Here is a 20,993-nt window from a genome sequence, read left to right as displayed (position 1 = left end):
GCGAATAAATCCTGACCTGGAAGGGTTATTGTATGTAGATATGGAAAACATTGAAGGATCAGCCGAGTCTTCTGGAAGGGAGAGCGCAGCGCCAGTTCCTCCTCCATTCTACATTCCCAACGGCGGTCCCCTTAATTATTTCATAGATTTACAAACCAAGAGAGACTTAGACAAGCGTCGGGAAGCCATCTCTCAAAAATGGGGTTTGAAAGACAACATAAATATTATTACCCCGGGGAATTATGACACTGTTAGGTTTCCTCCCCCACACTGTATAGCCGTATATTTTCCCTCTTTTGAATTAGGACTTAGGTTTCCTCTTCACCCGTTTTTTAGGGAGGTGTTGGAGTTTTTGAACGTTTCAGTACCAGAGTTATACCCAAACGCATGGGGTTGTATGGTGGCATTTTTGATCTTGTGTAAAGTTTTGGTCGTGCCACCAACACTCACCGCCTTTAGATATATATTTAGAGCCCGCCTATGTAACTCCCAATCATACGGTTGTGGCTGGATAACTTTCACCCACCGTCGTGCACTGAAGATAGTCCATGAACTCCCCGATAACCAAAAGGGGTATAGGACGAAGTTCGCCTACCTATACAATTCGGGAGGATGGAATGTTAAGACCTCCTTCGACATCAAACCCAACCTTTCGGGTTTTAATAATGGGATCCCGCAGTGTTCTTTTAGTGATGCGGTGATCATTGAATACGCGAAGATGGACGTTCAATTGGGAAGGAAACCCATGAACGTCCAACTCAACTGGATACCAGGTCGTCCTGAGTTGGAGAATGAGAACCTCCTCTCAGCATTCGGCATCAGCTTGGCTATCGATCGGAGTAAGAGTTGTCGGATTTCTTCCTTCTCTTTTCTATGGTATGTTTACCTGTTTCTAACTCGTGGTTTTGCAGGGATAGCCAAGGAAAATCTTCGAGCGAAAAGTTCAGATCTAATGAAGAAATTCAGTGTTATGAGACTCGCTCAAGGGGCCATCCAACGGCCCGAGGAGAAGCCTCTACCTCTTCCTCCAAAGGTATAACTTCACACGTTTTTTCGTTCTGAGAGATTGCTTTTGATTCCTCCTAACTTTTTCTTTTTTAGGACTCGGCGACAGTAGAGAAGGGTCTTGACGAGGTGCCCAGCGAGGAGGAGGCTCTCCGCCTCCTCGAGGAGAGGAGGAGGGTCCATATTCCCGATGACTCCCAGAGGGTAATCCCCTCTAAGAAGAGGGAATCGAGAAAAAAGAAGAGTGGGAAGGAGAGAAAGAGAAAGAGAAACTCTCCTTCCCACGGGGAGAGCGCGGCAAAGAGGGCCTCCCATGATACCATACACACCGCCGTACCTCTCCAAGCGAGGTCGGCGGGAGAGGAGACATCGAATCCCCCGGTCGAGGCCCCCATCTCCCATAAAGGCAAGGAGACGGTCGGGGATTTGTCTGCGGCCCCAGAGCCGCGGATAGAGGAGGTGTATCGTCGTAGGGAGGTCACGCCCTTTCAACACGATACCCTCTTCAATGAATTGGGTCACAAGGGTATGATTACCCGCTTCAACCGGGCGACGTCCCACTTGATCAGCCGGAAGGACGTCGATCATCTGGAGTCCCTGCCTCCTGTCGATAGGGTTCGCCAACTCCAGGCCTCGGCGGCTGAGGTATGATGTTACTTTTTCAGTCTGTTTGAATGAGATTGCCGGATGATCTATTGACCTGATTCTCTTTTGCAGACTTACTTGAGGCTATCGTTTGAATTGAACCTTAGCCGTCAGAGTGCCGCGGACAGAGAAACCCTGGCGGCCCTCACTTCTCACTGCCACGAACAAGAGGAGGAGCTGAAGAGGCTGAGGGCGGATCTTGAGGAGCTGCCTGCCTTAAAGGAGAAGCTGGCTAAGTGCGTCGAATTAAAAGAGCGCTTAGTCAGCATAGAAGAATGGCGAGAGAGGGCCAGGAAGCAGCTTGAGGGGACCGTGGCTAACTTGGACGCGGCGTCAAATATGTCGGCTACCCTTGGCCATGAGATCGGGCACCTGACGGATATTCATGCTAAGCTGGTGCGACAAAAACAGTCACTTTTGCGTCAGATGTCCGATGATTCGGATAAGTTCCAAACCTTGTTATCCGCGGCAAGAATATACAAGCTTTGCTTGGGTAGGAAGTCGCGGATGGTAAGGGATTGGTTGACCTCGGATGAGCCGGAGGCGTCAAGTTTCTTGGGGGCGCTAACCACGGAAATGGTGGGAGCCGGTACCATGATAAGCGGTGAAAGATTCCGCCTGGCTGCCGCGGAGTTAGGCGTCGACTTTGATTCCCTCCTTGAGAAGGCGAATGAGAAGGGGAACGAAGCTTTTGGCTAACCTAGCTCCGATTTTGGATCGGGAGTCAGCGGTGCTGGTGGACCCCCATTGGGACGCGAAAGAGGCAAGGGAGTGGTCGGAGAGAGTGGACCTTGCTACTGAAAGGGAGGCTTTATGTCTTGATTTGGACAAACTCTCTCTCTCCTCCCTCAGCCTCGGACGTCCCCGAGAACTTGGCGCTTTCTAAGCTGGAGAGTTTGTGTTTAGACTTATCCAATCTGCTGATTGACGAGGGCAAAAACCTCCAAGGCTTATCCAGGGACTTATCCGAGATTGGAGTGGAGCCGTTCGACGTTGAAGAATTCATAAGCTTCACTCCGAGCCTTGGCGAGGGAGTGGCCGGGTCCCCCCCTCAAGAACCGGAGGGAGATGTAGATGCTTTCTTGGATGATCTCTGATTTTTGTAATATAAATTTTGTAATATTAACTTTTGTAACTTTGAATAGAATCAATTTGTACGCTGAATTATTCGTATGATTTATGATGGTTCTTGATACCGTATTGTTGTGTTTAAATATTTCAAATTTTCTTTCATTGGCCGCGGTTTCTTTCCATCAGTAGACGAGAAATGACTTTTACTTGATGTCACGGCTAGAAGATATTTATTTTGAGTAAACTTTGACCACTTCGACCTTTGAACCAATTTAGGGGTCCGACTTATCGATGGCACGGCTGGGTGCCCTTAAAAATTTACTAAGTCTGATGTTGAACTCAGGACCCTTATCAGAGGGTCCGACTTGTCGATGTTGCGGACATAAAACATTCAGCTAAATATTTATTTGGAATGATTTTGAACTTGGGACCCCAATCTGGGGGTCCGACTTGTCGATGTCCCGGTTGGGAAACATCTTATTGAATAACTTAGAATATTTTTGAAGTTTGGGACCCCAATCTGGGGGTCCGACTTGTCGATGTCCCGGTTGGGAAACATCTTAGTGAATAACTTAGAATATTTTTGAAGTTTGGGACCCCAATCTGGGGGTCCGATTTGTCGATGTCCCGGTTGGGAAACATCTTATTGAATAACTTAGAATATTTTTGAAGTTTGGGACCCCAATCTGGGGGTCCGACTTGTCGACATAACTGAATTTTATAAGATTTGCAATATTACCGGAAGTAGAACATAACTGAATACTTTTTAGAGCCGGATAAATCTGAAAAATGAAATCTCGATTATTATTAAATGTAATGACAACGCGACTCATGCCGCGGGATGAAATTGTGATGACATTAATGATCAGACTGGCCTCTTGCGAATCTTATTTAAATAAAGTACTTTTTCAAATGATCTTCATTCCATGGGCGGGGTAGCTTCTTTCCTTTCATGTCTTCTAGTTCAAATGTTCCAGGTTTGATGATACGGACGATTTTGAACGGACCATCCCAGTTGGCTCCAAGTTTTCCTTTCTCTACGATCTTCCCTGTGGCCTCGACTTTGCGTAGGACATAGTCCCCCACATGGATATGTTTGGTTTTGACGAGCCGGTTGAAACTGCGAACCATTTTTTGCTTCTGGGCCATGGACCTTAATAATGCGTTCCCCCGTGTTTCTGGGAGCAGATCCAAGTTCTCCCTTTTCCTTTGTTCATTATCGTCGTGTGAGTAGTAGGTGACCCTTGTGGATGGTATGCCTATCTCTACTGGAAGCACTGCTTCAGATCCATATACCAAAGAGAACGGGGTATGCCCCGTTGCTTCTTTGACGGTTGTTCGGCTTGCCCACAAAATGCCGGGCAGTTCTTCGTCCCATGTACCTTTAACCCCCTCTATCTTCTTCTTGATGCCGTTCAGGATCTCCTTGTTTGCTGATTCAACTTGCTCATTTGTTTGTGGCCGAGATACGGAGCTGAAATGGATTTGAATACCAAACTTATCACAGTATTGTGTTGTGTTTGTACTGATAAACTGTCTCCCATTGTCAGTGATGATCACACGAGGAATACCGTATCTTGTAATGATATTTCGCCATATAAACTGACAGACTTGCTTGTCTGTGATTGAGCTAAAGGCTTCTGCTTCTACATACTTGGTGAAATAATCAATGGCCACAATGATAAACTTCCGTTGCCCCTTTGCGGGGGGAAAGGGGCCAAGGAGATCCATGCCCCACTTGTCGAAAGGCAGAACGGCTTGCATGACGGTCAAGTAATTTGAGGGCTTTCTTCCTATCTTTGAGTGGTACTGACATTCGGGACATCGTTTGATCAATTTTTCCGCGTCTTCCCGCAGTGAAGGCCAATAATATCCGCTTCTGAGTACTTTTCCAATGACAGTTCGTACACCCTGATGTATACCTCATCCGCCTTCGCGTATCTCGCGAAGGATGTAATTTCCTTCTTCAGGGGAACACATTTTAAGAGGGGATGAGTGTATGACTTTTTGTAGAGTGTTCCCTCGTGGAGTTCGAACCATCTAGCCTTCTTCTGGAACACTTTTGCTTGATTTTTGTCCCGGGGAAGCGTCTGGTTTTGCAAAAATTCGATGTAGGGTTCCATCCACGTTTCTGACCTGTCAATGGTGTTGACCATGTGGTTAATACTGGGATTTGGAAGCACTTCCCAGATGATGTCACGAGCCGCGGATGTTTCTGCTGAGCTGGCGAGTTTCGCCAGAGAATCGGCCTGTGCGTTTTGGGATCTCGGGATGTGGATCAACGTGAACTTGTCGAATTTTCGAACAAATCCTTTTACTTGCTGTAAGTACATTTTCATGCTGTCATCTTTGGCTTCAAATTCCCCATTAACCTGTCCAACTATTAGTTGGGAGTCAGAGAATGCGGACAATACTTTGGCTCCTGCCTCGTAACAGATTTTCAATCCCATCAGTAATGCTTCGTATTCGGCCTCATTGTTAGATGCCGCGAACTCGAATCTGACCGCCCTTTCCATAAGGACCCCAGCGGAAGACACAATGAGGAGACCAGCCCCACTTGCTGATTGCGTTGAGGACCCATCTACATACAACTTCCATTCGTGATCGGTTTCAGGATGATGGGGGATAGTACTTTCAGCAATGAAGTCAGCCAGGGCTTGCGCTTTGATTGCTGTCCGAGGTTCGTATTCAATACCGAAATCCGCAAGTTGATTAGCCCAATCAGTAACGCGACTTGATTTATTCTTTCCTTCTAGAATCTTTCTCAATGGTTGATTGCTCCGCACGATGATTTGATGGGATTGGAAGTATGGTTTCAATTTCCTACTTGCCATCACGACTGCGAACAGGACCTTCTCCACTTCACTATAGTTTCCCTCTGAGCCTCGGAAGGCGTGGCTTATATAGTACACGGGGAGTTGCTGCTTCTCTCTTTCAGCGATTAGCACTCCTGACAGGGAATATTCGGAGACCGAAACATATAAGATAAGCCCTTCCCCGTTGATAGGTGAGACTAATCTTAGCAGTGATGATAGGTGGTCCTTTAACTGATTAAAAGATTCTTCCGCTTCTGTAGTCCATTCGAATTTGCTCTGCTTAAGAGTTTTGAAGAAAGGGGAGCATTTATCCTCGGATTTGGATAGAAATCTCCCTAAGGCAGCTAAGCACCCTGTTAGTTTCTGTACCTCTTTTACGGACCTGGCAGATTTCATATCTTGTATTGCCCGAATCTTTTCGGGGTTTGCTTCAATGCCTCTTTCATCCACTAGAAACCCAAGACACTTCCCTCTAGTGACCCCAAACACGCATTTCTCAGGATTGAGTCGCATTTGGTGTTTTCGGAGGGTCATGAAAGTTTCCCGTAAGTCCGCGGCATGGCCGGACGCCTGTTTGCTTTTTGTGATCATGTCATCCACGTATACTTCTAAGTTTCGCCCGATCTGGGACTGGAAAACTTTGTTAACCATTCTTTGGTAAGTGGCTCCGGCATTTTTCAACCCAAAGGGCATGACTTTATAACAATACACTCCAGTATTTGTGATGAAGGCTGTGTGTGGCTGGTCTTCTGTGGCCAAGGGAATCTGATGGTAACCAGCATTAGCATCCATGAAGCTCAGTAGAGCGTGGCCCGCGGTGGAGTCTACCAAATGATCTATCTTTGGGAGGGGATAGTCGTCTTTGGGGCATGCTTTGTTTAAATCCGTGAAGTCAACGCACATCCTCCACTTGCCATTGGACTTTTTTACGAGGACGACGTTGGAAAGCCAATCTGAGTATTTGCACTCCCGGATGAACCCAGCTTTCAGTAATTTCTCTACCTCTGTCTTGGCGGCATCTATTCTTTCCTTCCCTTGATGGCGCAGCTTTTGCTTCACGGGCTTGTAACCTGGTTTTATGTCAAGTCTGTGGCACATGACACTTGTTGGTATACCAGGCATCTCTTCCGTGGTAAATGCGAAGATATCGCGGAAGTCAGCAATAGTGGCCACGACCTCGTTTTTGATTGCATCTGGAAGATTTTTTTCGATTTTGATCTGCTTCCCGTCAAATATTCCCGTCTCCTCATATCGCTCCACGGGATGAGGCCTTTCGTGGCTATTGGGACCGTTCGTGTATACGCTCATGACGGCTGAAGACTCTTCTTCCCTCTTTCTCTTGGAGGGAGTGGCGGATGTTTCTCGCTTCAGGGTATTCACGAGGCATTGTCGGGCTGTTACTTGGTCTCCTTTAAGGACGCCCACCCGGCCATCATCCTGTTCGAATTGCAACAGGAGCTGATGAGGAAAGATCGCGGCCTTTATCTTGTTGATGAGCGGGAGCTCCATGATGGCGTTATAGGGGAATGTGAGATCCACTACCGTGAATCGTACGGGCATGGCCCTGCTTCTGTCTCTTTCCCCCACCCTTACGGGTAGAATGATCGTGCCTAGTGGAATGACCTGACTACCTCCAAACCCAATCAATGGTTTGTCGAGAGGCTGCAAGTGCTTTTCTTCGAACTTCATTTTTCTGAGGCACTCCATGGTTATGAAGTCGGCCGTGCTTCCGGTGTCTACCAGCACTCTCTTGACCTTCATTTGCCCGACTTTGAGGGTGACCACTAGAGGATCTGTGTGTGGTTGTTGCAGCGGTTGAGAGGTAGTGGCGTCGAATCTCATGATCGGCCCTTTTGATACGGTTTTTGGTGGCCCTTTCAGTAGAGTATGGACGCTGTCCTTGGCAGCTCGAATGGTAGGAAATTCTTCTGTGTATCCTCCGAAAATTAAGTTGATAGTTCCTTGTGTGTTGGAACTTTCATGCCTGGCCTCATCCCTTCTGGGGGACCTACGTCTTGGATTCCATGGCCTTCTTTCTACTTCCTTTCTAGCGTCGTAGTCCTTTCGGTTGATGAACCTGGACAACTTTCCTTCGTCCGCCAATTGGTGGAGGATACATTTGAGTTCGCCACATTGTGCCAGAGTATGGCCGTGCTCTTTGTGGTAGTCACACCACAGATTGTAATTGCGTCTATCGGAAGGAGTGGTAGTAGGTGGCGGAGTTGGCAACTTGTCACGAACGGCGTAGAAGATGTCTTTTCTATTTCGGTTAAACATCGGGTCATTACCTCCATCTAGCAAATTGCGTGTTCTGGATTCTCCTTCCGTGATATATACGTGACGGGATTGTGGAGGCCCCATGTCTGACGGGGGGCAGGACGGCGCGGCATGTAATTCCTTTCCCTCCTTGACGAAGGCTCTTCTCTGTTCCTTGAGGACTGATGGGAAGTCGCGGCATCTCTCTTTTCGGACTTCCGTCTTTTCGGGTCGTGTGCTTGGCATATTTCGGAGGCGGTGACATAGCTTTGACATTGCTTCATGGCTTCTGCATATGTCTTTACCTGACTTTCGACCAACTGGAACTTCAGTCTCTGGGCCTTCATTCCGTTGATGAGGGCGTTTAAGGCGACTGACTCTTCCAGATCCGTCACCTCCAGTACGGCCTCATGGAATTTCTTCGAGTAAGATGATATGGATTCCCCTTCCAGTTGCGTTATGCCAAGCAAATGGAAGTTGGATTTCTCCTGCCTCCTGGATGCCACAAAATGACCCAGAAATTTGTCTTCTAATTGGGCAAAGTTATGGATACTTTCTCCCGGAAGGGAGGTGTATCATGTCAAGGCTACTCCCGTAAGAGTAGTTGGGAAGAATTTACACCACAAGGATGGGTTGGTAGAGTGCAGCACCATTAAATTTTTGTAGGCCATCAAATGTTCTTCGGGGCATGACGTGCCGTCGAATACTGCCATGTTTGGGATTTTTATTTTCCCCGGGTTGGGGGTACTTAGTACTTCTGGAGCCAACGGGGAGATTATTGGCGTAGGATCTTTAGGGGGGTTTTTTGTCTTGACCTCATTCCGTGGCATGGTGACAGGACTCACGGGATGGCTAGATCCTGCGAGCTGCGCCTTCTTCCTTTCTTGCCTCCTTCTATCCACCAGTGATTGGATACTTTTGGACGCCTTTTGCTTTTTGCTTTCTAGGTAGGTTCGGGCATCTTGAGAGGCGGTCTTGGATACTCCATCCTGTGGATCACTCCTGCTAAGACTCGTGCGGGTTCTCGATCTCTCTCGCCTTTTCTTATTGCGTTTACTAGAGTGGGAAGTCCTCGAGTTCCCATCTTGAGATTCGTGAGACTTTGGTATCTCCTGGTGGGGTTCGATTCGTTCCCGCAAGTTTTTTATTTGATCCGCCATATCTTCTAATACTCGTTGTTGAGTGGGAGCATTATTCATGACGGCACGGAGTTGTTCAAAGAAAGCGGCAGTGAGGTTTCGTGCTAGCATGTCTAGATCACGGCGAGTCACGGCTTGATTATTAGCGTGACCTGCAGAAGTGTCTGTATCTGTGCTATGCACGGTGGCGGTTTGAGTCGGATTTTTCTTAGGAGCCATGACTTCTTATTCCTTCCCCACAGACGGCGCCAAACTGTTTCGGTGAGGAAACGAGGAAGTGCAAGAAACACTTAAAATACCTGGAGATAGGTGGAAGTGTGATCAAGAGAAGCGACTCGTGGAAGGAAGCGACTTGAATTCCTGCAAAACAACACGTTAGCCTTGTCCGGGGGGTGATCTCCCGGAAAACCCCTCCGACGCTCAAGTTAGAACGTTAATTGAGTTTCGAGATTGATATAGCTTGGATTTCAGTGGACTAATGAAATGGAGAGTGAGTAAGGATACTAAGAAGGATTATTTTTCAGATGTCCCTCCCTCTCTGATGGCTGTCCCTTTTTATAATGATCAAGGAGGAAGTTACATCAGAGAGGAAAAGTTGAAGATCATGGGAGACATGGGCAGTTAGTTCCCATGGAAGAAGGATTACCATGCATTTAAGGGGAAGTGGGAAGTTACCATCCTTGGAAGAAGGATAGCCAAGGAATGAGGGAGAGTGGGAAGTTTCTTTACTGGAAGGTAGTTAGGGCATTGAGAGGTTACTAATCCATGGGCCATTCAAGGAAGATGGAAAATTCAGAAAAAGGCTCGTTAACCGAAAGTCAAAGTCAATGCGAAAGGTCAAGGGGCAATAAGGTAATATGACGTAAATAAATAAATAAATGATACCATGACAATATTTTTCTTGAAAAAAGAATAAGCAGTATTTTCAATATCTTATTAAATTTGCCCCACGAAAAACAAATATAGGTAAATTGAAATATTTTGAGAAATGTGAGAGATGAAAAAATTAGTTAACTGCGGGAATGAAAATAAAAAACAATGTAAGTCATAATGTAAAAGACAATAAATCAAATTTGATGGAATGTGAAATTTTATAAAACATAAGTTTTTGCTTTTAAATTTAAGGTTTACTTTTATTCACTTAATTGATTTTTATGAAGGAATTAATTTGTTACCCAAGACTTGATTATATAGTAAGATAACTACTATATTTACATAAATGTAATCTAGGCTAAAATATCTTCTAAATAATTTGTTTCTATATATTCAAATATACAACGATCTTTATTATTTTCTACACTCCTCATAAGTTAAAGTTGTAGGATCTCCTAGACTCAACTTGCTCTAAGCTTTTATAAAAAGGTTTGCTTGCCACTACTTTTGTCAATGTATCTCTCTATTAATCTTCCGATCGATTGAAAGGAAGAAGAAAAAATCTTGCCTCCAACTTTTCTTTGTTGAATTGTCTATCAACCTCTACATGCATTGTTCGATTGTGCTGTACTAGGTTCTCTGAAAAGCTAATGGCTACTTTATTATCAACCTCTACAACTCTTCTTTAGAGAAAACCCAACTCAATCAGCAATTTCCTGATCCAAAGGACATCACATATTCCTCGAACAACACCTCGAAATTCAGTTTCTGCACTAAAGAGAACTACAACTTTTTGTTCTTTACTCCTTCAAATAACAAGATTGCCTCCAACTAAAGTGAAGTAGTCAGAAGTTGATCTTAAACCATTAGGATAGCATGCCCAGTTTGCATTAGTGTATGCTTTCATCTTTAGAACCCAATACAACATAGTCAAACAATGTAGGGGGCATCATTCATTTGCTCTTCCTAAGGTTTATGCATCACCTCAATTGCATAAGCAATATCGAGTCTAGCATGAGCCAGGTCAGTGATCTTCTTAACTAGTCTTTAATATTCTGCTCCTTCGGTCATCTAAAGGCCATGATATACCGTAATTAGAGTATCAACTGGTTTACAATCAATCATCCCGGTTTTGCTAACAAGTAGTCAAGCACACTTTTTTCTTTATATAGATATCCCAAATTTAGATCTTAGTACCTCAATTCCTAGTAGGTATTTCAGACTTCTTAGATCTTTCATCTTAAACTCTAAACAATAGATTTTTTCAAGTTTTTCATCTCCTCAGGATTACTCCTAGTAATTATCATATCATACTACTCAACATATCTCCTCATTTCTTGAGGAAAAGTGTTTGGATAGAATAATTTTGGCGATATCTATATATATTTCTTTATTACTCTTGTGAACCATCAGAATCAAGTTCTAGGAGATTTTCTGAGGCCATATAAAGCCTTTTTTTAGCCTACACCATTCCTAAATTAGAAATTCTAAAGGAATTCTGGTGGTGCTTCTATGAATACTTTTTCTTGTAATTCTCCATGAAGAAACGCATGCTTTACATCAAATTGTTAGCCATTTTGATTGCAACAATACCCAAATAGTATCAAGTTTTGCAATCGAGGAAAATGTCTCCAGATAGTCAATCCCACAGGTTCGAATGTAGCCTTTGAAGACTACTCTGGTTTTGTATCTTTCCACGGTTCCACCGTCTTTGTATTTAGTGGTAATGGCCAATTGCACCGTATTAGCGGCTTCCTATTTGGTAATTTACACTTCTCCCATATATGATTTTGTTCAAGAGTTTTTGTTTCTATTTGCATAGCTTCTCTCCACTTCACTGTGTTGGAAACTCTCACTTAGTAGATTGTTGTACTAAAAGGTTGAACCTCTTAAGAAAGTATCAAAGTAATTAGTTAGTTATTAGTAGTAAAAATATTTGTTAAATACAACCTTAAATTTTAAGACTTTAAAAATTATAACCACACATTTTATTTTTTCTGTGTTATGGCAACTATAAACCAAAAAGTATAATCACCGCAAGCATAGATTTTGCCTTTGATTAAGCATAAGTGACATTTGACTTTACTTTTTTAATTTTAAATATTTATTTAAAAAATTAATTTTTATATATTTTATATTTATATACTTATTTATTGTAATATTATATTTATTTAAATATTTTAAAAATAATTTAAATTACATATTTTTGTTAAAAATTCACTAGACAACGTTAATTTTTTTCTTGATTCTCGCTGAGCAAATAAATCGCGTCGTTTGTTTTTGAAATCAATTATCTTCTCAATTTGCATGCGGAAAAAGATCACATATGAGTACTCATTTCAACAAGATTTTTGAAGTAGTTGCCTCAAAGAAATCTTTCCTCAATTTTTTAAAGCTTACGTTCTTTACCACTTTTGGATGCATTATACTTACCATTATATTCACCCACATTTATCGTGGGTGCATTAGGGTTAGAGTTAAGTTCCTTATTTTGTGTTAGGATACCCACCTTAATTTAGAGATGGATAGCCAATTGAGTGATATTTTTGTAACTTTTCATTTACGCCTAAAACCACAAATTCACAAATTCTTTAAATTTTATGAAAGTGATCCATTATAAGGTGAGAATCATTTTTCTACTTGTGTGGATTGTATGGCCATGAAAATAAAGCCATCATATTTCAACTTGTGTTGAACGATTTTATTTTCACTTTCAGAAGGTTTTGGATAGAGACGAAGTTAATATAAAATTTAAAATTAAAGTAGTATGCAAATTTTTCATCATCTTATGCCACCTTCAAAATTATATACTTATAAATTTCTCTAATTTAATGAATTGTTGCGAGTAAAATTTTTCGCACTTGTCATCTCTAGAGTAGAGTATTGTAGCATGTGGTTTAGAGTTTTATACATACCTTATTGAATAAACCTTAGTCATTTTAGAAACTTTTCATGTTACAATAGTTTCCCTTAAGGTGCTTTTGATTATGTAACTAGAAATTATTAATATATATATATATATATATATATATATATATATATATATATATATATATATATATATATATATATATATATATATATATATATATATATATATATATATATATATATATATATATATATGCAAAATATAAATTACAATTGAGATTTGTATTTTTCCTTTGTTGATAGTTAAATAAAACTTACAAAATAACACTAAGAAAAACTTGAAGATGAACTTTATAACGACAACCGTTATCCAGAAACTTGATACTTGTAGGTGTGTAATCACATTCCTTTTGTGATATTTCCCCCACAAAGGTACTTGGGTTTGACTTGAAAATTCACAACGAGAGACAAACAACACAACACACCCTTAGTATTTAGGGCATGTCACTTAATGACAAAGTGTTTAATGAATTATAAACTTTGGAAATTCTATCAAGAAGTTCATAACTCTTTTTGAAAGAACACAAGCGAAAGAGAAAGCAACGATAAAAGAATTCAGAAATTAGGTGTGTCTAACACCCTTCCCCAAGCTTCTATTTATACTAGTACAAGTATACCAAAGGGTCATGGCCCATTTAATTACCCATTGATGATCAAGCACTATGAACATCAATTAATACCATTATAACTATGATATTATACCTCCTCATTAAGCATTTGTAATATCAAAATTGATATAGAATAAAACAAGGAATCCAATACAATTAATTAAAAGTATACGAAAAATCACAACGGCCTGATCAGACCCTAAAGCCGAGTCGGCTTAGGTCGAACCCCAAGAAAGCCGAGTCGGCTTAGGTCGAACTCCAAGAAAGCCGAGTCGGCTTTTCCTGCTGGACAAAATGTTCTTTCTAGTGCCTAAAGCCGAGTCGCCTTTAAATCCTTTATTAGGAAAACCGAGTTGGCTTTTCCTACTGACTCGATTTTCAAATTTTCCTTTTGATCTATCCTTTGAATCGTTTTGGACTTTGTATTTTTAATCCATTTTGTCTCACTATTATTTATAGTACTTGTTGATAATTATTAGGATTTACGATACCCTAAATGTTGAATAGAAATTTATAAAGAGATTCAAGAACACAACAATTCCAAGAACTTAAAAAAGATGTAACTAGGTAAATAATTAATTAAGCTGGAATGCATGATTTAATATAATAGTTAATCAGAAAATTATATATGAATTTGTGAGTTGAAACTTTCACAAGTATAAGAAATTGCAGAGTAAAGTTGTAGAAAACTGAATGTCATTGTCCTTTTTTTATGAAAACACCACATTATTTAGATAAGGTGTCTTTTCAATGCAATGTTTTACAGAATATTAATCAGAGAAACATATTTAGCAAAGCAGAGCAAGAAAAAAACGGTCAATCCTTAAACTTCACCGTCCTTTTCATTTTATCGCCACCCCCTCCAAATGAAATAACGAATTTATCTTTGATTTTTAAAAAATTACAACTTTACCACTCCCTACAAATTTCTTATTTATAATAATAATAATAATAATAATAATAATAATAATAATAATAATATCAATAACAACAATAATAATAATAATTAACTTTTTTATATTCTTCAAAGAGAATATAAATAAAATTAATAATAATAGAAGTAATAATAATAATAATAATAATAATAATAATAATAATAATAATAATAATAATAATAACAAAAACAATAATAAAATTAAAAAAAATAATTATTATTCAAAAAGAAAAGAAAAAAAAAATTAATCGCCCAGAACCGGGCGATTGGCGATTAAACCAGGGTCCAATCGCCCGGTTCTGGGCGATTAATTTTTTTTTTCTTTTTGGAAAATTTATATTAATAATAATAATAATAATAATAATAATAATAATAATAATAATAATAATAATAATATTTATAACAACAATAATAATATTATTAACTTTTTTATATTCTTTTAAATAATAGTAATAATAATAATAATAATAATAATAATAATAATAATAATAATAATAATAATAATAATAATAATAAAGAATAATAATAATAAAAATAATAATAATAATAATATAAATGAATTAATAATAATAATAATAATAATAATAATAATAATAATAATAATAATAATAATAATAATAATAATAATAATAATAATAATATAAATGAATTAATAATAATAATAATAATAATAATAATAATAATAATAATATAAATGAATTAATAATAATAATAATAATAATAATAATAATAATAATAATAATAATAATAATAATAATAATAATAATAATAATAATAATAATAATAACAACAATAAAATAAAAATAAAAAATCAATCAAAAGCTTTAAAATTACCATTTCATTCTCTTGATCTTCCATTTTTCTTTTTTTTCTTTTTGCTTTGATTTTTCACCACTGATTGTTGAAGATTGGATTATGTTGATATATATTATTATTGTGATTGTTATTATTATTATTATTATTAAATTTTTATTTTTTTTAATTATTATATTTAATTTATTTTTAATTATATTATTATTGTTGTTATTAATATTATTATTATTATTATTATTATTGTTGTTATTATTATTATTATTATTATTATTATTATTATTATTATTATTATTATTATTATAAATAAGAAATTTGTAGGGAGTGGCAAAGTCGTAATTTTTTAAAAATCAGGGGCAAATTCGTGATTTCATTTGGAAGGGGTGGCGAAATTTAGTAACTCCCAAAAAACGACGCAACACGCCGTCACACCTAAGATCGTACAAATTTCCATGGGTCGTCGTGACCAACTACTTTAGTACTGCCCAAAACTTGTGCATATGGTTTTTTTTAAGCACCTCGTGCACATATGCATACCTCGCGACTTCCTTACTTTTCTATATTTGTTAATGCAATGTTTAACTCTTAAACTTATTTATTATACTTTCAAATTGACTTAGCTTGAGAAAATCAGATTTTATCTCAATTACGAGCAAGTACTATTTTCTCATGTAAGATCATGAGTTCGATCTTGTATATGTGGCGGTAATCAATAAAAAACTTGTTGGGCACATCAAATATCCAACATAAACTTGAGTCAAAATGTAAAGGATTGTAAAAGGAAGATTCATATATTAAACATGATCATATGAACTTGAAACTATCGTGATATTCTTGGGTAGATAATCAAGAATCATAAAAATCAAACCATGAGGATTACAAAGGGATGTCCTTCCTCAATTACCTATGATTACAATCTGCAGTATAATAAGGAATGAATAAAACAACCACTCCATAGTCCATACCATACTATGGCTTAATCTCATTTCTAAGAGTCAAAGCATACACCAAGTAATAAAAAGATCATGTAATATAATACTCCCTCCTATTCACCTTAGGAGTCCCATTTGACTTTTTACGGATTTTAAGAAGAGTTAAAAGTGGGACCCTAAGGGTAGGAAAGAGAGTGGTATTATGGGTTTTTTAATGTAAGAGAGAAAAATTAGTATGGGTAATGGAGGGTATAATTAAAAATAGTATAAAGCTATTAAGGGCATAAAAGTCAAAAATTCATACCAAAAATAAAAATGGGACAATTAAGATGACTTGGTCTAAAAGGAAATGAGACATATAAGCTGAATAGGAGAGAGTATAATAATTGTATAATATATATATATATATATATATATATATATATATATATATATATATATATATATATATATATATATATATATAAAATACAATAAAATAAAATAATTCAATAATTGAAATTGGAAACATAGCCAGAAGCTTCTTTGTATGATATATATCAAAATGAATAAGAAAAAGATATTTAGAAAAATCAAATCTTGTCCCATATCTCTTCCAAACTGTCAAGATCCCTAACAAGCTTTTATAAGCCAATCAACCCAACCCCAAGCTAAGTCGGGTCATCTCCTACCAATTACCATTATATTGCATTGCTTCATTCATTCTTATATTATTCTTTTTAATTCTTTTGTTTAAGTCATCATATATTCATGGCTGTGGATACTCCATTATTTCATGTTCTTGCTGTTGATGATAGTCTCATTGATAGAAAACTCATTGAGAGACTCCTTACTTCTTCTTCTTTTCAAGGTTAGTTTCCTTAGTTTTTTACATCTTACTTAGGGTTTAATTGATTGCGCGTATTTCTGCCTTCTAAAGGGATACATGTATGATATGTCTGCTATCTCTTTCTTTTGAATTTTGGCTTTGTGTGGGATTCTAGGCTGGTAACCATAATCATAAACATCCTCTTAGCTAGATTTTAAACCAACTACTATGATAAATTTAAAAAATTATTAGTTTGCGTGAAATAATATGATATGTTTAGAGCTTTGATTTGGTATTTTAAATTTTATATTTTGATATAACGTACTTTTAATTGAATAATCAACGTTTGAGATTACATTAGCCTACCATAAAATTATTATTTTATGCTTTTATTTATTGTTTTTACACACATTCAAATATTCAAAACTGCAAGTCATGGTGCATAATATATTAAAAACTTAGTTTTAGAGGTAGATAATGTATTGAACGATGAACTTAGAGTAAATTCTTGTAGTATATTTTTTCCCGTTAATTTTTGATATGTAAAGTGACCATTTAAATTGATTCACTAAATAAACCCTTGTTATAAACATTTTAGTAATTCTTATGTATATTTGATTACATGCAGTAACAGCAGTGGATTCAGGCACCAAAGCTTTGGAGTTGTTAGGGTTAGCAGGACATGAAAATACAAACCCTCATCACCATCAACATCATCAAGTACTATTTCTTACTTATTATACCATTTCTTTTGTATAAAGATTTTGTCAAGGAATCAACTCAACCAAAAGCTTAAGCTGATGGTTGAGGCCCCAGGATATGCTATATACTCTAACAGATTTACACTTACAAACAGGGGTGCAGCTATTAGTTGATGAAGATTAGTCTAGCCCATTTTATAGTATATATGAGATATTTGACTCCTAAATTATTTTATCACCCAAATAAATTCTTGCTGATTACGCAGTCTACATAACATAACTAGTCAACTTTCGACCCCTTTCGATAAAAAGTTTTGTAATGTTTTTTTAATACAGGAAACAGTCTTACCGAAAAATGCGCCTCATACATAATACTTCATCTGGTTTTTAATAGTTGCAATATTTATATTTTTCACTCTATCCAATGTATTTTTTTAATCTTTAATAATTTTAATTTCATATGATAAAAAACTCTAAAAAGTTAATATTATAAAAATATGTACTAAAACGAATCAAACAAAATTTCACTTGACTATATTTTGCAGAATAGTAGTTGCTACAGGAACTATAGCCATTATTAAAATCCAAAGTAGCTACGAAAATATAAACTCCTTTTTTGAGATCGTCTCACAATTGTCTCACAAGAAACGGTCTCTTACAAAAATAGGTATTTTGCATAAGTTGTGGGCCCGTCGTCATCTCAAGTCCTAGCTTCGTCATTGACATGTAAATGGGCATATTCTTATTCTATAATTATATTTATTGTTAATTATGTTTGAATTTAGGACATGGAGGTTAATTTGATAATCACCGACTATTGTATGCCTGGAATGACCGGATATGATCTTCTTAGAAAAATTAAGGTACTGCCTATAATTAATTAAATAGAAGTATATATTATATATAATTATATGCCATTTTTGTATGGTTACTCTAAAAATATATATATTTTTTTAATATTTGAGATGATTCTGATTTCTTTGAATCTGATACTATCATATAGCTTGTAATTTTTAATTTGGAAATGGATCATATAAAATTAGGTTGATTTTGTAGGAATCTGAAAATCTCAAAGATATACCAGTGGTGATTATGTCCTCTGAAAATATCCCCGCACGAATCGACAGGTAATTTTAAACTTGCCAAATTCCAATCTTATATATACAATACAAATTTTTGTGAGAAACAGTCTCTTTAAGAGACTAGCTAGTTGGATATACAAAGGTTTTATAAAGAAATAAAGAAAATAATCATTATGGTCGCCCAAAACCTGTTGTTGTCAAATCTTTTTATTTTACGTGTTGACCAATCTTTTTATTTTACGTGTTGACCAAATAGTAAGGAGATATCGATTGTCACTTATTTTCAGTTTGTTACAATACTCGAAGGTTAAGCGTGCAATAATGAGAGAAGAAGAAAGAGGAATGTGTAAACTTCCACGGGAGCTCTATTTACCTTTTGTCTTTATTTTTTTTAACAAAGAACTTAATAATGAACATATGTTAGAGTAACAATTAGATAAGGCTCATGCAATGCAGAATTTTATAAAATTTTTGAATATTAGTATAAACAACATAATTTATAATTTACAGATTTATGTTTTAACCGTCTCAAAATATCCTATACTCATTTAATATATAACATTAAAAAGATTTTATAAAATATTGAAAAAATTAAATAAAGTATACTTTAATGATTTTCTAATATATTAAATAATTTGACCTAAAAAGTAAAAAACCAATCAATATGAATAATATTATAGCCATATTTAGAAGTTATAAAGTCAAAGATATAAACATAAGTCATTATAACAATGACATCATCATAGAGTTTTAGACGTAAATTTTTTATTATGAGAGAGAGACATATAAACAATTTTAAATAGTGATGACATCAGCAGTGTTTTGTTTTAGTATTAATTATAGATGGATTTAAGAACGAAAATGACTGTCCAAATTTATATTGTTTTCTAGTAAAAGTTGATAGTTGATTTTTAAGAAAATGTGAAACAGATAAGTAAAGTTAACAAAAAAAAAATGAGCTATAGGTAAAATTAATTCCAAAAATAAGCGTTTTTATGTCCGAGTTTAAGGTTAGGTTAGTTCACGTACAGTTACTAACAACGAACAAAAAAATTGGTCAAAAAAAGTTAAAATTGTTTGTTCGCGGTTAATAACTGTGAACAAAAAGGAAACAATGTCATAACATTAGAAGGGATAAAAAAACTAATAACATGTTTGTTCGGAGTTACACGATTTCCATTATTTTGTCCCTTCTAACGTTATGACGTTATCTTCTTTCTGTTCGCAGTTATTAAAACAATTTTGATTTTTTTGACCAATTTTTTTGTTCGTTGTTAGTAACTGCGAACTAACCAGATCTTAGGTTCGGACATAAAGATGTTTATTTTTGAAATTAAATTTATCCGTAGCTTATTTTTTCTATTTTTTTTTTAAATTACTTATTTATTTCACATTTTCTGATTTTTAATGGGTATTAAATTTTATTTCAACACCCGCATATTCAAATTTATTTAATTATTGTCTACATAATAACAAACTAATTTTGTAATTAATGAGTATTGCAAATACGTTAATCAAATATATTGGCACCAAATACTTTTTTTTTATAGAATAATAACTATTATTAAAATGAAACCAAAGATATTTATAATAGTGGATGGTATATGTACAAGTTAGGGTTAAGTTTTAAAGATGTGTTAACATTAAAAATTGAAATGCAGATGCCTGGAGGAAGGAGCAAATGAATTTTTGCTAAAGCCAGTGAGGTTATCAGATGTTGCCAGGCTCAAACCCCATTTGATGAGGACTAGATCAAACGCTCAACATTCAGCAGTATAATAGTGTTGCATATTGCACCACAAAAAGAAAAATTAATCAAAATAAAAATAAAAATAAAAATAAAAAATAAAGAAAAGAAAATTAAAATAGTGTTGAGGCGTGAGTTAAATTTAAGAAAAAATCTATATGTAATTTATTTTATATAGATTTATAGTTTAATGTCTTTGTTGTTTAGAATTGTGGTAATGTATGATAAACAACTTATTAATTCTCTAAATTAAGAGAAGAGATGTTGTAGGAGAAAAAAGAGGAAATGATGACAAAATGCATGGTAGGATGAAAGCATATGTTCCGTTGTTTTTTTTAGTAAAAAAATTTAAGCCATTCTGTATTTAGGACGTTAGTCATTATAAAAGGGTTAGGATGTAATGTATCATTAATTACAATTCACATCAAAAAGATTAAGAAAAATTTATTTTCTTACAATTATTATTTCCTTTATAGTGGTTATTTGTTGACTCCTAAAATATTATAATTCTAACAAACAAGATCTACTTAAAATCTAAATTATATACATGCAAGATGGAAGCAGGCACCTCAATCCGGGAATATTTCAATAAGTTTGATAGGATTATATCAGACTTGAAAGATATAGATGTTAAG

At 36.4% G+C, this 20,993-nt stretch overlaps 2 protein-coding genes across 3 annotated transcripts; one reads left to right on the top strand and one right to left on the bottom strand.

Moving 5' to 3' along the window:
* Positions 1–4,553: 4,553 nt before the first annotated feature.
* LOC130803702 (uncharacterized) lies at positions 4,554–7,814 on the bottom strand. The gene has a single exon (XM_057667902.1). The coding sequence runs from the start codon at positions 7,812–7,814 to the stop codon at positions 4,554–4,556; it is 3,261 nt and encodes a 1,086-aa protein (XP_057523885.1).
* Positions 7,815–16,598: 8,784 nt separating this feature from the next.
* Positions 16,599–20,758, top strand: LOC130803508 (two-component response regulator ORR9-like). 2 transcript variants are annotated; one of them, XM_057667628.1, is made up of 5 exons: positions 16,599–16,870; positions 17,457–17,548; positions 18,315–18,392; positions 18,586–18,656; positions 20,273–20,750. In XM_057667628.1, the coding sequence occupies exons 1-5, from the start codon at positions 16,771–16,773 to the stop codon at positions 20,388–20,390; spliced, it is 459 nt and encodes a 152-aa protein (XP_057523611.1). In that variant the 5' UTR covers positions 16,599–16,770; the 3' UTR covers positions 20,391–20,750. The 2 variants fall into 2 exon arrangements, with proteins under 2 accessions (XP_057523611.1, XP_057523612.1); XM_057667629.1 differs by lacking the exon at positions 18,315–18,392 and having other exon boundaries at positions 20,273–20,758.
* The last annotated feature ends 235 nt before the right edge of the window (positions 20,759–20,993 follow it).

Source organism: Amaranthus tricolor, chromosome 17 (genome assembly GCF_026212465.1).
Source record: "Amaranthus tricolor cultivar Red isolate AtriRed21 chromosome 17, ASM2621246v1, whole genome shotgun sequence".
NCBI lineage: Eukaryota > Viridiplantae > Streptophyta > Magnoliopsida > Caryophyllales > Amaranthaceae > Amaranthus > Amaranthus tricolor.
This window is presented reverse-complemented; position numbering and strand designations above follow the sequence as displayed.